Source organism: Medicago truncatula, chromosome 3 (genome assembly GCF_003473485.1).
Source record: "Medicago truncatula cultivar Jemalong A17 chromosome 3, MtrunA17r5.0-ANR, whole genome shotgun sequence".
Classification (NCBI taxonomy): Eukaryota; Viridiplantae; Streptophyta; class Magnoliopsida; order Fabales; family Fabaceae; genus Medicago; species Medicago truncatula.
Window position 1 is genome coordinate 33,062,024 of NC_053044.1, and position 18,593 is coordinate 33,080,616.

Consider the following 18,593-nt stretch of genomic DNA (forward strand, 5'->3'; position numbering starts at 1 on the left):
GTGTCTTGTGTCTTTTGTTTTTGTGTGGCCACGAAGTACTTGTTCCTGGCATCTAGTTATGTTGATTTTGAGAATGTATTTGTTTTGTGTTTTTGGTGATTGTTATTTTGATGGAAGCTTGTTATATTTGATGGTTTTTTTGTGCCTCCGGTGCTAAAAGAAATTTTGGATCGCAAGATGGATTTCAAGACTTTGCAAGGTGATTTTGTTTGAACTTTGAATGTCTCCATGAATTGGTGAATTTATGAATATGTTGTGTTATTAATTTGATGGATAGTTTCATTTATTGGGTTTGTTCTCTTGGTATTTGGACAACACGATACGGTTCTATTGTATTTGGTGAAAAGCTAATTGATTTGGTGTGGCTTGGGTCAGTTTTTTGTTTGTCTCTCATTGCGTCTCTCCTTTGTTCCATTCGTATTGGTTCGCATTGGTGTTATTCAATTTGTCTTGGTTTGGTTTTGTTTAGATTAATTTGGTTCAGTTTGGTCCGATTTATTTGGATGTTGGGTGAGTTAAGATAGTGCTCACAATTGATTTGATTGTTTAGTTGGTGAGTTAATTGCTCACAATTTAGTTGCTTAGTTAGTCAAGTGATCACAATTTGTTTGTGAAGAGTTCTCATTAAAGGCATATTTGAACATTTTGGTTACTTCTCCCTTTATTGGCTCTTCGGTTTGATTCCGGTTTTGTTTGATATGGTTTCCTCCCTTCAGTTGTTGCTCCTTTGGATGCTCATCTCCTTTGGTTATGCTATTAGTTAGATAGTTTGATTTATTTATGAGTAGTGATATTTGAACAACTCTTTTGGTACAACTTTTGGGACAACCTTGTTGTGTTCTCTTCTTATTAGTCAAAAACAATAGAGAGAGAAAAAGAAGAGAGAAAAAGAAGATAATGTGAGTATGAGAGAGAAGGTTGTACAAAAGTTATACAAAAATGGTTGTACAAATATTATTTCTCTTTATTTATAGGGTGAATTTGTAATAAGCTTAAAGCCTCATAAGCTTTGGCTTGAAGGTAATGTTAGAAGTTTATATTATCTAGTATGTTTTAGTTTTTCTTTTATATACTTCATCTATTTTTTTAAGCGTCGTTTTGAAATAGTACTAAATTAAGGAAGTAGATTTTTTAACTTTTTTTCTTTCTTTTTATTATACCCTCATTTTAATTGACTAATAAAATCTTCTTTTTTTTTGCACACACCACTTTCTCTTTTCAAAAAACTTAACGTGTTATATTTCTCTCATAACAACCAAAATTTAGTTATTATCCATTTTTTCAACAAATTTATATTTTTTCGCACATACTATATATCTCTCCCATAACAAACAATTGTCAACCATTCATCCATCTTCTACTTCTTTTAGTTCCTATGAGTCTCTCACTCTTCTTTTTTAACATTCATAGAGTCTTTTATTTTTTTTTCTATTGTTCTTTAATTTTTTTATTTTGCATTTGAAATTTTTAACATCCATCTTATTTATAGAATTTCAACTATTCATGAAACCATTATTAAAGGTAACAAAATTTTGTTTAAATTTGAAAATAAAAAAAAAAAAAAACTTTTGTTTTTCAAATAGAGAACATTTGTTAGTTTTATTGAAAAAGATAAGAGTAATTGAGAAATTGTATAATTGATAAATTATACCTTAAAATATAAAAATGATAGTTAAATAGGAATGTTAAATCCGTAGTCAAATGACACTAAAAAAGGAACAAAAGGAGTAGTATGTGTTTGGTTTTTTGTTTGACAAACTCACTGTTTTTAGTTGATGTATCATGAGTTTGAGGGGAGGTGTTGGGTAATAAAACTATTAGGCTATGTTACTAAGCATGCATGTTTGTTTAGAATCCATAAGGTTTTATTTATATTCTTTTATACCCTTTTGTAATGTTAAACTAATGATATTCTATAAAGAGTGGTGATACATGTACCACTACATGTGGCAATACACAATTTACACCCATATAAAATCTGACATGTGGCAACCTGAACCCCACACAAATCAATATATAGTATATATATAAAGTAAGGTTTTTTATGCAACATGTCGCTTCCACGTTTATTCACAATATTTTTATTATTTTTTTATATTTTATTTGACATAAATATCTCAACAAACTTTTGATCTTATCCACTAAATATTTTATTTAATTTTATATTGAATTTAATTCCTAATATTTTATGTAGCCAAAACATCTCAACAAACTATATATAATACTTTCAATACTATCCATTGAATCTTCCGTTTGTTTTTATTTCTTTTTTTAGGAAAAGAAGTTTCAATTAGTTACTATCTAATCTTTTAGCACCATATTATTCAATTAGTTTTTTCATTGAGGAAAAAAGGCTTCGTTTTTTTTAAGCTATAAATAAAGGAGATTTTGTTAATCACGAATCACATATTTTGAGCAGAAACTCAAACCTTCTTGATCTAAGTTTTTCTTTCTTCAGGTTTGACAAACATCTATACTATTGTTTCTGATACTTATGCTTAGATTTATATATATATAGAGGGAACTAACAGCTACGAGTGGGTATACTAATTGTTTTCTTTTTCTCCAGGTCCTTGAACTATTGTTTCTGGCATCCATTACAAACACCTACGAGTTTCATGTCCTTGAACTAACACCTATACTTTTTTTTTTTTCTGATTCAACAGTACCGTTCTTCTCTCCATTCTTATTCATAATTCATAATTGAGTTGTGGCATCCATTCCTATTTTGTTTTATTATTATTATTATTATTATTATTATTATTTCACCAGTTCCGTAGTTTAGCAATAGGTATTTTTGCTTATGTTGATATTTTATGTTGTTTTGTGCGTCAAGTATAGCGCACATTCATAATTGCTGCGTGCTATTATAGCAAGCAATAGGTATTGACATCCATTCATAATTGTTGCATGCCATTATAGCGGACACCGTGAATCCAATAGTCTATAGGAACACACAGTCGTCAAAATAACAAACCAATCACAGTCGTTTGTATTTTTAAATAATTATTATATTCATATATCAACCACTTTTTAATTCTGTTTTTTAATATAACATGTTTTCATCTTTTTGTTATTAGGTTAAGGTTTGAGTTATGTGATAAAAAGCTTATTAATTACTACTTTTGTATTTCAAGATTAGATAGCTTATATTATGTTCATTAATAATTTTTATTTCTAAATATATAAATCATTTCAATTTTTTTTCATGTATGTGTCCATGAATATAAACCTTATTCAATATTTTCTATGACTACACGGGCAACGCCGGGTCTTTACACTAGTAGAAAATAAAATGTGATTGTGAGATGAATTTACCAATATATTCCTAATATATAGGGTGTACAATGAGATGTATGAATAAAGGGTGTTCATATAACATTGTCCTTTTATAAAACCCTAATGATCATCTTTGTTTTGTTATTGTCTCTGAATCCTAAATTGTTAATAAGACCAACACACCAAAATCTGAAATGGAATCGGTAATCATAGTTATGTGGTGGATTCTTTTTGTAAGGCTATTAATATTTAATATAAACAGGATGAAGGTGGTAAGTCGCACAAGAAATGTTTTCTTCCTTGCACTCCTATTGGGTACACTTTTATTTTGATGTATAGATTTTTTTTCGAGTGGTTGATACACTTGTTTGATAATTAATTTCTATACATCAAATTAATCATCAAAATAATTATTATATTTTTATATCAACCAAATTCAACAAATTAATTATCAAACAAGTCATAAACTATTTTCGAGTATGTTCGCTTCATTATCAACTTTTCCTCTCATCCACATCAATCATATTAACTTGAACATTAGAGTGTCGTTTACTCGTACACTCCCCTGAACACAACATTCTCCACACATTCCGGATAAATCTCCAAGAACATAGTGGTTTCTTCCATCGATTAACCTTGAAAGTGAGTGAGATTAGTGCATCTATCTCAAGAACTTTGGTTCTACTTCAAAAAAAAAAAAAAAAAAAAAACTGTATATTATTCAAACATATTTGCAAAAATTATTTTCACACTCGGCTCCTCCCATCACTATTCAACCCCATATTTTTGATCCAAAACAAAATAGGAACCATCACCGGTTCTTTCTTATCTCCCCCAATTTATTTTTCCCAAATGGCTGGCAAACTGGACCACCCTTTGTTGTTATGTATTACTTTTATTCTTCTACTATAATCACAGTTTAATAGATGAATTATGCTTCTAGTTTTTCAAATAAAATCATTTTAAATGAATTTTTTTACATGTACTACAAATCTTAACAATTTGTGAACTACATAAATAAATATTTCTAAGGGTACTACATAGATATAAATTTTTATAGAACAGCACGTCAGTTTTATCAATTAGAAATCCATGTACCTTTAGCAACACGCATCATTACTCACTCTAGTTTGTCTTTTATCGTTGCTGCATACACCAGCCATACGTTAAAATGACCTCACAATTGTAAGAACTATATTTTGAGGGGAAAAAAAATACACGACACGTGCTATTATTATATAAATAATAAATAAGTCAATAACAACAACAACAACAACGTGTTTTTTTAAGGGACAACAACAACAATGTGTTGTTTACCAAATAAATAAATAAATAATAATGTGTCACTTTTTTCATAAATATAATAACAAAGGTTAATAAATTTTTAATTTTTTTTTAAGTAATCTAGTGGATAGAACTCACACATTTTAAATGTGGAGAAGTGGGGTGTCCGAAGTTCAAACCCCGACCTCTACATATAATATGCAATATCCCTACCAACTGAGTTAAGCTCATGACGATGATCACGTTTTTGATATATATAAATATCTTAAATTTTGTATCAGTCTTTTAAAAAAAATTAATCACGTTTTGACACGTCAAATATTTTCGGTTTCAACTTTTGCTCTTTCTTTTTAAGTTAATTCATATGCATATTTTACATTTTGAATGATTATTTTTTTTATCAAGTAATCTAGTGGTTAGATATTTATCTCATAAAATGAACAAGTGGGCGTTCGAAGTTCAAGCTCAGACCCATGCATATTACATGCAACGTCCCTTCGAATGAGCTAAGCTAACTGGAACATATTTTTGAATGAATTTATACATAGATGTTTAGAATATCATAACAACCTCTCACATTAATATTTTGAATTTCTTAACAAAATATTAATTGAAGATGAATTTATAAGCACTAATGACTCATATTTAATTCATTCCTTGTTAAAAAATTAAACTTTTGCATCAGAGTTTATATAAAGTATTAAACATGCCTTTAGAGTGAGAGAAAAATGTCTCAGTTCAATACCTCAGTCCAAGATAGGAAAAAAATTTGTGCTCAAATATCGGTTATAAATATATTTATGTTTACTTGCATCCAAGTGCACTACTTTGTTCGAATACTTACACTTGTCGTTCCTTACATTAATTTCAGGTAACCTTTTGATCCTTTATATTTTTCATTGCAATTTTGCCATTTTGGTCGCATATAAATTTTCAATCTTCAAAGTTAAGATTCATATGCAAACATAGATGAAAGACCATATATTTGAAGATTGATAATCCAAAGAAGAAGAAAACCATGGATTAGAAATTTGAAAATTCATATGTAAATCAACCAAAAGAACAAAAAAGTGGTGAAGTTAAAATCTACTCTTTAGTTTAGAAACAAAAATTTAACGAAGAAGTTGTTAACCAAAAATTTAAATCTATCAGTAATCAAGCAAGTGGTGAGTTACTTAAATCTTTTGCTAAGAAAGAGGTGAAGAAGGTGGTTAGAGAGTGTGATACCTATGAAAGTCTTGGATCAGATGGTATCAATTTTGGTTTTTTAAAAGACATTTGGTCATAATTAAAAGATGGTTTTTGAAATTCATGGAATAGTTCCATAGGAATGGAAGATTTAGGGAAAATGCCAAATTGTATGTTTGTCTCATTGATCCCTAAAATGTTATTCTTTAAAGGTTGTATGATTTTAGGCCTATCTCTTTGGTTGAGAGTATGTACAAAGTTTTAGCTAATTTTCTTAAGATAGTTATTGGTAATGTAATTTCTAGCATCCAATTTGCGTTTGTGAAGGGGAGGAAAATTTTAGATGGTATTCTTATTGCTAATGAGGTTGTTGATGAAGTGAAAAGATGAAGAAAGATCTTATTTAGTTTAACGTGGATTTTGAGAAGGTGTGTTGATTATGTGGAGTAGGGGTATCTTGATGTGATGATGGCTAAATTGATTTTTCATGTTCGTAAGTTTTGAAATTGCTTATGTGTTGGTAAATGGCAGTTGAATGGATGAGTTTAAATTGGATAGCGGATTGAGGCAAGGTGATCCTCCATCCTTGTTCTTGTTTCTGATTGTTGTTGAAGGGATGAATGTTATGTCGAATGCTTTAGTTGAAGTTAGTTTTTTTCTATTTATAAAAAAAGGCATTGTTGAAGGTGTGTAGTCTCTCATCTGCAATTTTTCGATGATATGATGATTTTAGGTGAAAAGAATACGAGGAATATCATGGCCCTGAAATAAAATATTATCTTCTTTCAGATCATTTAAGGATTTAAAGTTAATTTTGATAAATCTCGGTCTCCCTATAAGAGGTAATGCTCAGTTGTTATATTGGTCAAATTCCCTTTTTAAATCTTGGCCTCCTTATAGGCGTAGTGTATTCACTTAGACTCAATTGAAACTGAGATTTTGTGGGCTGGAACTTTTCAGGATTTCTTTCTAATGAAAGGGCCTAAGACTCAGGGGCATGTGTAAAGCTCATCGGTTATGTTTTTGGTATCCTTTGCTTGATCGGGTTAAGGAAAAACTGTCTGGGTGGAAGAGTAGAAATCTTTTGTTGGGAGGTTGACTGCTTCTCTTGAAATATGTCGTACGCTCCTTATTCATCTACTTTTTTTTCCTTCTTTAAGGTCCCTGCAAGTACAATCACCTCTTTTGGTTAGACACATGGATGGATCGAGATATGTGTTTGTTGTGAAGATGTGTAATTTAGGTTGGGGTATTGAAGGTGTTGGGTGCACGTGGCGTAGGAGGCTTCATGCTTGGGATGAGGAGAAGTTGGGAAAGTGTTGTTCTTTGTTGTATAATATTTTTTTTTGTAGTTAAACAAACTGCATGCATGTGATTGACAACTTGATCCAATTCAATTAGAGGTGTCTATCAAATGTTAGCTTATGTTAATTTGGAGATGTCATCTTCAATTACAAATATAAGCGGAACAAGTAAGCTCCTTTGAAGGTGGAGTGTTTACTTACAATAAAATGATAAAATATTTAAAATGACATTTTAAAATATGCTATTCAACAAATTTTTCACTTAAAGTTTTCTATAAAAAAAAATCTTTGTTAAAAACATTATAGCAAAAATATTTTACACTATAAAAATCCATTTTTAAGAAAGGTAGGAACAAACTGGCCCATAATATTATTCCTCCCTCATGATTTTATATTTTTTTTTACCTATTCTCCCCTCGGGAATTTAATTCGTTAGATATTTTCAAAAGCTATAACTTATTTTGACAAAGGCTATGACTTTTTATACATACAGTTATAGTAGATGAATATACATGCCGTAGAAGCATGTCTTTCCTAACATGCATGCTAAGTTTTGACGGGAATCTATCTTATTCTCATGAATAATTTTATTAACTGAAAAATTAAATAATTAGAAAGATATAGAGTGAAAACAATGATGTGCATGATATATCTGCCTAACTCAAGTTAATTCTATAAACAAAACTGATCCTGTCACAAGTCACGACATATCAAAAGTGAAGTAAGTACCATGTGTGAGATCACATTCAAAACCTTGGTACTTTGGGTTGTTGATGTTTCATTTTCTTTAACACGAAAGATGGAAGCTGGATTTTCTTCTTTCTTTTTGACGTAAAAAAATTTAAAAATTAATGTTCAATTCATTAAAAACTTGTTTAATATGCTTCTAATATGGACTTAAAAAAAATTGTTCTTAAGATGAATCTTTGCAATTTTTCCTTATTATTATTTTATATTTTACGAAATTCATTATATTTAACTAAAAGTGGCAATGATCCATCATTGAACCCATATTTAGAATATCATGCATATTAGAATTTAGAAGGACCCATTACATAAATTATATCTAAAGACTTTTAGATAAAATAAAACAATTCATATCATATTAAGATACGTTAAAATTATGATTATCATTGTTATAGCCTGGTGGTGTACAATAGTTAGTAATTCACTTAATTTAGCCATATAAATGAGACTAGTTATAATTGGTAGGGATATCGTAGAGTTGGGGTTCAAACTTCGGACACCTCATTTTTCCACATTTCAAATGTGAGTTTTAACTCATTTGAGTTGGTCTGGTGGTAGGGATGTGAATAGGCTAGGCTGGCCTACGGCCTAGCCTACGACAGGCCAGGCCAGGCCAGACTTTTTTCTTAAACAGAGAAGGCCTAGGCTTTTTTAGAAGCCTATTTCGCTTAATAGGTCAGACCACAAACCATTCAAAACGTCTCTTAGGCCTATTAGGCCGGCCTATTTAAGCAAATATAAATAATATCATTTATTATTATATTTTGTACTTTGAATTAAAATTAAAAAAATTTGTTAACTTTTTCAGTAATTTAAGCTTATTAGTATACATTAATTTTATGCATATTTAAATGTATTATTATAAACTAGAATTGAAATATGATACAATATATAGTTAAATTTCCTAAAAACTCTTTTGATTATCAAAAGAGAGTTTAATCTAATTGATATATTAGTTCGCTAGTCTATTTAGATCACATTGCTTATTTAAAGATGTTCATATGAAACAGACTTTTAAACAGGCTAACATGTCGTATCAGGCTACCAGAAGGCCAGACTCAGGCCTAAAAAGTAAGTCTATGACAGGCTGTAGGCCTTCAAAAAAATTGGCAGGCCAGACTCGGGCCTTGCAAAGCCTAGCTCGGCCTAGCCTATTCCCACCCCTATCTGGTGGTATTGGCTTGAGATCTGGAAGTGTGCTTCTCCTCGAAGTCTCAGGTTCGATTCTCTCTGATGTTAGTTAAGATGGACTAATTTTGCTTCTTCAAAAAAAAAAATAAAGTGAACTCTAACCACTAGATCACTTGAAAAAAAAAGAAATGAGACTTATTTTCGTTTATTCACAAAAAATAAATATTTTTCATTTAATATTTTACTTTTTGTGACCCTAATATGCATTAGAAAATATGTCTAATTGACTGTTCGAAAAAATATGTTTAATGGGTCGACTTTTTTTCTTTTTTTTTTAGGGGATGGGTCGACTTATTTGATTTACATGTTATACTAACATGTCAACCTATCTTCTTTCTAATAAAAATGGTGGAAAATTTATAATAACGACATTAATGATTAATTTTAGGATTAATTATTGAAATTGACTGTACACGAAATCTGAAATTTATCCTGTAATCGAGATTATTATTATTTATGACCATGTCATATACGTGAAGTCCAAAAAAGCAACCTAAAGATTGAAATTTTTATGATTTTTTAGATGAATGTTAAGAACGTTAAACTATGGCAACAAAAAAAAAGAAATTTTCAATATACAACAAATTAATTATGAATTTTTAAAACATCAAAAACTCAAAAATCAAAACAACGGAAATCTCGACCTATAAATCGAGTCATTGTTTGCAGAGACATCTATAAAAATACATGAAAAGGATTAGCAAAGTTTCATAGTATTTCAAAGATATTTTTATTTATTTTTATTTTTCAACCAAAAACGTGCAAAATTTAAATTTTGTTCCTAGTAAGCGTATACTCACATGTCAAATTAAATCATGTTCCTTAATTTTGTAGGCATGGTTAGAACATAATAAGAACCTTCACAATGAAATTTTATAGTTTTTAAATGAGACAAATTAATTATAAATTGTTTAAGAAATTCATAATCATGAGAATAAAAATTCATAATTAATGTCCTTAGTCGAAAAAATCTAATTTTTTGTGTAAAACTGTATTTTAACGTCCTAAACATGCCTGGAAAAAAAAATCATGAGAAAATTTAACCTCTAGGTTACTTTTTTCGACTACGCTTATATTATAGGGTAAAAAATAAGAAGAATATCAAATTACAAGGCTATAATATATGTTTTTTATTTTACAAGGTCATTTTTCAAACATAGTGTACACCCTCCGGTCACTAATATAAGCAAAAATCAATTTTTTAGATACATTTAATTAATGATGTATGTGACATATAATAAAGACCACATATATCATTAATTGAATGTATGTAAAAAGTGAATTTTTGCTTATATTAATGACCGGAGGATGTATATTACAGGATTAATGTGAACAAATAACCCTTAATTATATTACAATTGTTTCGGAGGGATCCAAACATTGTCAATCAAACTCTAACAACTAGGTACACCTGAATCGTTAACATAGCTTAGAACAATGGATATTGATATTTGAACATCTAAAATTATGCAATTTATTGGTCAACTTATAAAATCAAATGTTAATTTGATTAAATGAGATAAAAGAAAATTATTATAAAAATCTCATGAGTTGTTTTGAGTGTGGTTTTATAAGTTGTTATAAAAAATTTCTAATTTAGATGTTCAAATATCAATATTCTATAACAAAAGCTTAATATATATTTCCATACAAAATTAGTTTAAGTGCACTATTTAAAATATAGTATTGAGTTATGGATCATTCTAACAAGTGTTTTATTGATATTGTTTAAAGAATGATGAGTGTTAGGAACACTCTTTTTTTATCGTTCTTTATAACATTTATTTTTTTTATTGATAAAACTTATGTAGGTCTTATGCTTGAAAATGGATGTTACATAAAGTGGCGAGAGTAACATGTGATTCATCCGATAAAAAAGTGAGTGTTAGAGAAAATGTTAAAAAGAGAGAACTCGTAGCTTTTCTCTTAAAGAACAGCTAAAAGAAAATTTATCTTAAAAATACAAGTCAAACAATGTTATAGTCATATTTGCATCATTTTTTTTATGTAAAGTGTTTATTTTGAGTCTTTAAATAATGCATTTAGAACACTTGTTAGAATTTTCCTTTTAAGCTATTAACCTGCTGCAACATATCAAATCCATACGGTTCATCTTGTATTTTTTTAGGTGAAACATTGAAAATTATAATCAAAGAATTTTATTTTTTTTGGGTACAATATAATCAAAGAAAGTATTAAAAAAATAGATAATAGTAATGTTGCATTAGTTTATTATTTTTTAGGAGAAAACGTAACGTAATTTAATTTCATTTAACATGATTGAGATTGATCTTCTATGTAGCTGACTCCATAGTATCTTTGTCTGGTTATGTATAAGTCATATCATGTGTTGCCAATTATCCTAAAAAAAAAATGTGTTGACAATTATAGAAATATACGCTACAAGTTCTTCGGTTCATAATCTATTTTCAAGTTTTCAGGAAACAAATGATGGAACAACTACGAAAAAAAATATCCCCTAAAAAAAATCAACGAAAAAAATATACTAAGATAATAATTAATAACTTTTCTATAAGTTAAAAAAACTTTTTTTTTAACAGCAAAAATTATTAGATAATGAGAGAAGTATATGGAGTACTTAACCCACAATTCGAGAAAATTACAAGGGATACTCGCTCCGAAGAAAAAAAACACCCAACAAAGTTAAGATAAAGTAGAGGGTTCGAAAATCATTCGTAATACAAACAAGGATCCCCCTAATTTTTTTAGCAATAAACCATCTCTAAGTGGTGACTTTGATGACTTTTACAATCTCCTCCGACTCCCAAATTTTAGAAGAAAAATTAACCCCATTCCAAACTTCCCAAATTTTCCAAATGATTACGTGCCAAATAAGAGTAAGCCCTTTTCGATGTTTTTTCTTAAAGAAGATGATGAAAACAATTTAAATAGTAAAACAATATTATCGGATAAAATCACCCCGTTCCAACTTCCAATTCATTTAAAAATTGCATATCAAAGTCTTTGAGATGAATTGTCACATTGTTAGAAAGAAATTACAAATCAAAGTCTTGAAGTTACTTCCGGTTTCCTCAAATGATAAAATTATTGATTTCTTCGTGTAACCCCTTCTTCCTCAACCTTTCAATGTTTTACTATTCAAATCGGGGATTATAGATATTTACCAATCTCCAACTTGTACCGCAATATTGTACCATGAGCAAATTGACAATAATAGTTAGTTAATGACTTCCCTTAAAAAAAAGTTTGTTAATGACAATTACTTGCATAACAAGTAATCAACATAGTTAGTTACATATTGGTATCTTATGGTTGTTAAAATACAATAAGTTAGTGTGTAGCTATGTGTCTAAATAGCTCATGTACATTCAATCATAACTAACGAAATGTGTTGCTTTCATTCAATTCTTTCTTTTCAGTTCATAATATCAATGAAGTTTTATTTTATATGAGGAGTTATGATACATTAATTATGGAACATAAAAAAATAAAAAAAAAATAAAAAAAAAACTTATTTATTTAAAGCAATAAAAGTATTTAGCTAATGAATTTCACGTTGCTCATATAAATTTCTCCCTTGTAGGCTGTAGTAGGGTGTAGCTGTATACGACTAAAACCATATTCGAGCTGTACAATACATTATTGCTCAAGTCAACTACAAATTCAAAACTATTTTTTTAATGTAATTTGGGCTGTGAAATCAGCAAAGCCTGAAAACTGAAAAGTATCATTTTCCGTAAATGCATATATCATAATCAGTTTGACCCAAAGATGAAGAAGGTGTATGTGAATGCAAGGAATAAGGATGCCTTTGACCAGTAACCACTGTTTTTGTTTTTGTAGTAATTTTCTTCGAATCATTGACTCGTAAAACCACATTGACTCTATCTTTTCTTTTACTTGTTCTTGTGAAAAATAAAAAGGGTGTAAAGCTATTTCAACATTTTTTTTGTCAAGTAGAAACATATGATTAATGTCTTGCGAGTTTAACTCAGTTGGTTTAGACATTATATTGTATATATATAGAGACTGAAGCTTGAATTTCAGACTCTTACTTATTCATCTTTAAAAAATTGATTTTCTAACCACTAAAGCACTAAAATATGTTATACAAATATTGAATTCGACTTTTTTTTAACCTTCTAGTTCCCATGAGAAAGATTGAGATAATTCGAAAATTATGATGCTTCGAAATTCAATTGAAAAGTAAGTAAATTCTAACCAACTATTGTTTTACCTAAAATACGAGGTTAAATTTTTCTAAACAATTCATCTTAAAGTAAAATTCATTAATCGCTTGAGTACTTGGCTAATTCGATTTATTCTTCTTTACAATATTTTCTATGTGACATACGTATGAAACCAAATTATGGAAGTACCTATTTACTGGTACAAGATGTTCCTTTTTGTGTATTATCCGTATCACAATGTGAACGCTGAAATTTACAAAGAGTGCTCAAATTGCTTTTTTTTTTGGGGCTACCAATTTTTTTTGAAGGTGTCTTCATCATATTGTTGCCAATATAAATGAAAATTTCAACAAAAATAAACGAGAGAATAGACCTGGTGAACTAACTACAGTGTTCCCAATTATTTATGGTCTTTTTAAGTTAAATAGTACCTTTGTATTTTAGGGGAGGTTTGAGTTAGTGGAGTATCTCACGCTTGATACCAAAGCAATGTAGTTTGATGAGGTGGCGTTTTCTGATAATGACATAGCACGTGTGGACCTTGTCGTCTCTTTGAAGGACATGTGTCAATTGTGCCAAAATAATTAGTGATGTTATAATAACATATATATTGAGAGAGAAATGAAATGTTTTTTAAAGGAGCTCAAACGAGATTAAAATAACCAATTGTTCTTAGTTATCTCGTATTGAGGAGTGTTAGAGAGAAGCAAATAGCAAAATAATGTTACATCATATACATGTATGATATACCAAAGAGATTTGTTCAAAATGATATACCAAAGAGAAATGAGCACTGTTCCAAGAAATTAAGAGGATTTAGCCACCACATATAATAAGTCAAAAGTAAAGTTGATGTGATTTGTTTTCAATCAACCGTATAATTGTGCCTTTATGTAGCCGGGCAAGCGGTGAGTATTATCATTTTTATTCTTGAATTTCTTTCTTTTCATAAAATCAAAACTGTAGAAAACCAAATTAATTGAAGCCTCCTAAGGAGCCGAACTAAGTTAAATGATCTGAAATATGATACGGAGTAACCATGACGAAGTCTACCAATCGAAAACAACGATCAAGATTTGCCAAAAATAGTCGCAGTGAAGAGAAATATGAGACGCGTCTTATAGATTACCAGACTCTCCTACATAATATTTAGAAGTAATCAGAATCACCCATCTCTTAAACAATCGTCTTTGGTTAAAAGCGGTTGAGAAGGAGTCACAAAAAGATCAATTTTCAAAGGAATATTTTTATGCCAAAATACAAGATTGTCATCTGCAATGATATGTTGGTTGGTTGATTGTTGTAGAAAATTACAAGTGCTACTAACAATGTCATTTTTTTTAAAATCCAAATTTTCAGAGCCACCCGTCGTTAACATCAACCTGCAATAGAATTCAACATAGCACTACACTCCCTCGGTCGGAGCAAAATGAAATGTTATATTTATGTATAAAAATGACTTTATCTTTTTGTTCTTGTGTTTTTTAAAAAATAAATATAATTTGTTGACATCAAAATTTTAACGTAGCAACCTTTATTTTTTGTGTCTAGTTGAGAAACATATACACATAAATAGATATACTAAATATACTAATTACATTTTTTTTAATTTATGTCAAAATTGCAAATAGAACTTATAAAAAGGAACCAAGATAATGTTCATTAATATTATCAACAAAATATATTAAAAAAATGATGAGTGGCAATATTCCTTCTACTTCTTTTTTAATAATATTTTTTGCTCATAAAAAGAAAACCAAATGAAATTAAATAACATATAAATAGTAAAAATAAAAAGGCAAATTTCGGTAGTGGGCTTCAAGGACTTAGGAGCCAAGAGAAATTTTCATATATAAATAAGTAGGTGGTGGTGTTCTATCTTAACTTGTAATGTGCATATTCTTGTAGACTCTCAAATATTCATCTCTCCCTCTTTCTCTCTATCTCCCTCTATCTCAATATCAATTTGAACCCTTCATTTTAGTGATCATTCATTTCCAAGGGTAGACTTTATTTGCATTTCCAATATTTGGTAAAACAAAAATGGGAAGACAACCTTGTTGTGACAAAGTTGGATTGAAGAAAGGACCATGGACTGCTGAGGAAGATAAAAAGCTCATCAATTTCATCCTTACTAATGGTCAATGTTGTTGGAGAGCTGTCCCTAAGCTAGCAGGTCTCTCCTTTCACTCCAATAAGATCATGAATAATGTTGTTCCCACATCAAAGGATGCTGGAAAACACCTCTAAAATACCAAAATAACCTCATCGGCAGTTAACTGCTGATGGATTTTAACCGGCGGTAGTTAGCTGCCGAAGAAAATTGGGTTAAATTGGTGTTTCTGCTAGCCTTCACAATAATAAACAGCAATTTTCTAAGATCATTGTTAAAAAATTTATATTTTGGTCTTTGTTTTCAATTTCTTTCCATTTTTCAAAGACAATGAAATCAAGCATTTAAGATGTGAAATAGTTTTAATTATGCATTTTGATTATGAGCAAGTATGAAATGTTTGAGCTTGTATATGTTTCTTTAACTTCATTATTTTGGTGAAATGGTAAAGTAAAAAAAAAAGTTTGCATTTTTAATTGAAGTGGTTAGTATAAAGTTTTCAATACTTTGACCTTGGTCTAAAAATTGATATGAATTCATGCAGGGTTGTTAAGGTGTGGAAAAAGTTGCAGATTGAGATGGACAAATTACCTAAGGCCAGACCTAAAAAGAGGACTTTTATCAGAATATGAGGAGAAAATGGTCATTGATCTCCATGCTCAACTTGGCAATAGGTTCTTTCTATATCCATTTACTCTGTTTTCTCTGTTTTGCATGCTTTGTAGTAATTCTTTGAAAGAAAGAAAAAAAAAACATTTTTTTTAACTCATTAATAAACTAAGATAGTGCTCTATTAAAATATTAGACTAGGTTCATCTAAGAGAACTATTTAAACATTTCTTAATCATGCCAAATACAATAACTTAATAGAAATGTAATCATGTCAATAATACACGCTCTTCATGTTGCAATTTGTTTATTCATCACAAAAAGAAGACATGGTCCCATAATATATTGCAATTAGAAGGTGTATGAAAATTGTGTACCAAGTCTTTTTTTTGTTATGTTTGTATTTTTTTTTTAAGGTAAAAGAAAAGAAAATATTCATGATTGCTGTTCTATAAAGTTGACTCCAAATGGGAATCGTAAATATTGAATAAGTTTAATGAAAGACATGTTTGTCTTATAGGTTAATGTTTTTATTTCTGAACTTCTATGACATTTGTTTAAGATGGCCGTGAAGTCATTATTCCTTTTGGACCTTATGATGAAATCATTTCTATAAAAAAATTGCTAGGGTTACTTTTATTACTTTATAGTGGTCTAGCTCAATAATAAGAGTATGACGTTGTAATTTTAAGAGTCAGAGTTCAAATTTCATCCGATAGAAATGTAAAATGATTATTAATGTCACTTTGATTAATATTAATTCTTTTTTCTTATGCAGATGGTCCAAAATTGCATCTCATCTACCTGGACGAACCGACAACGAGATTAAGAATCATTGGAATACTCACATAAAGAAAAAGCTCAAGAAAATGGGAATTGATCCGGTTACACACAAGTTACTTTCTAATGCAATAATTGAGCAAACTCAAACACAATCTGAACAAGAACCTCAACAACAATCTTCTTCACCTATTGAAATGGAACACAATGTTGAATTTGAGAATGACAAAAACAAGGAACCACAAAAACCAGAAACATCATTTGAGTCATCAACAATAACTGAAGCTAAAGAACAAGACCAAATTATGACACCAATTTTTGACTCAACAATGGAACTAATGAATGAGTTATTCACTGAAGAAGTTCCAATAATTATACCAAATGAAATTCTAGTTCCTTCATCTTCATCAACCACAACATCAACATCATCATCAACTTCAACTTCAAATTCATCTAACTTCCTTGAAGACTTGCTTCTCCCTGATTTTGATTGGTCCCATGATAATAATATTGAAAATAATAGTGATAATAATAATAATAATATTAATATGACATTATGGGATGATGACTTTATTAGAAGTTGGGATTTTGTGATCAATGATGATGATGATGGGGACATGAATTCAAGAGTGGTCATGGATTCAGAATCATGGGCCTATGGATTATTTTGATTTTAGTATTTTTTTTTTCTTTTTTAACATTGATGATATGGCTTACATGTAATGTTATTATAGGTTGTTTCAAAGAATAAAGAGTGAATCAGGATTCAAGGAAAATATACCAACTTTTGTGTTTAGTTGTATTTTTTATTTTATCCACTTTTCTTTTTCCAACTTTTTACATTATGATAAAAGTGCAAAAAGAATTATGTATATGCTTATGTGTCGATTTGTTGTTTCTTCTGGTCATGGCACACTTATTTATCTGTTTGTCATTTGTATTATTTAAATGAAATTTAACTTTTCTTTTCACAACAATTTTATACTTTCTTGCTTTGCTATTTTATTATTTTAAAAAGAAAAAATTGAACAATAATAACAATTACTTTACTTTTGATATATATTGGTAGTGTAGCTGATTCATGTGTTAAACATCCTTATATATAAAAAATTAAATATAAATATTTTTCTTCTTGACAAATAAAAATGATAGTTTTCTTTTTTCTTTACTTTCATTCAATTTCTGCTCCTCATAATACCTAATATGCTCTTTTTTATATATACTGTGCATCTAAATTAGTGAAAGATAATAAGGATAGTTTCATCAAAATTAGGAAACTACCATAAAAATTCATGTTAAATCCATTTTTGTCCCTCAACCTCAAGTATCGCGATTGTTCGATTTTAATCTTTCTTAGCTTTTCAAACAAATTTGATTCCCTTAGTTTTCCTCTCACAATTTTTCTCCAAAAATATATTGCGGTGCACAATCAATTGACGTGTCACTCAACTCACAATTTCAACACGGGTTTTTATTGATTAAAATAAAAATATGTAAAATATGATTGTTTCATTTTAATTAAATAAAAAGTCCTATAGTCAAAACAAGTTGGATGTCATGTCAATGAATTGTGTGACATCAACCTAAATTTGTGAAAAGTTGAGCAGTGAACTATCAAATTTGAAAGAGGTATGTTATTTGAACAACCATTTGATAGACAATTTATTTGACAACCATAAATTTACAAAGGAAAAGTAGGTTTTGGCACGAAAATCAAAGCAATAGAGAGATAAAGTAAAAACATATGTGAGTATGAGAGAGAAAGTTGTCACAAAAGTTGTTACAAAATGGTTGTACAAATATCATTTCTCAATTTGAAAAGGGAAAAAGATGGTAAGCAGAGAATCGAACCTGAGATCATGAGGAGAATCACATATTTAAGGTCTCAAACTAACACCTTGCAAATAGGTTTAAAATCACACAATT

The 18,593-nt window shown here is 29.3% G+C and overlaps 1 protein-coding gene across 1 annotated transcript; it reads left to right on the top strand.

The window, feature by feature from the left end:
* Nucleotides 1-15,034: 15,034 nt before the first annotated feature.
* LOC11411244 (transcription factor MYB20) lies at nucleotides 15,035-17,463 on the top strand. The gene is made up of 3 exons (XM_024778038.2): nucleotides 15,035-15,341; nucleotides 15,823-15,952; nucleotides 16,666-17,463. The coding sequence occupies exons 1-3, from the start codon at nucleotides 15,209-15,211 to the stop codon at nucleotides 17,336-17,338; spliced, it is 936 nt and encodes a 311-aa protein (XP_024633806.1). The 5' UTR covers nucleotides 15,035-15,208; the 3' UTR covers nucleotides 17,339-17,463.
* Nucleotides 17,464-18,593: the final 1,130 nt, after the last annotated feature.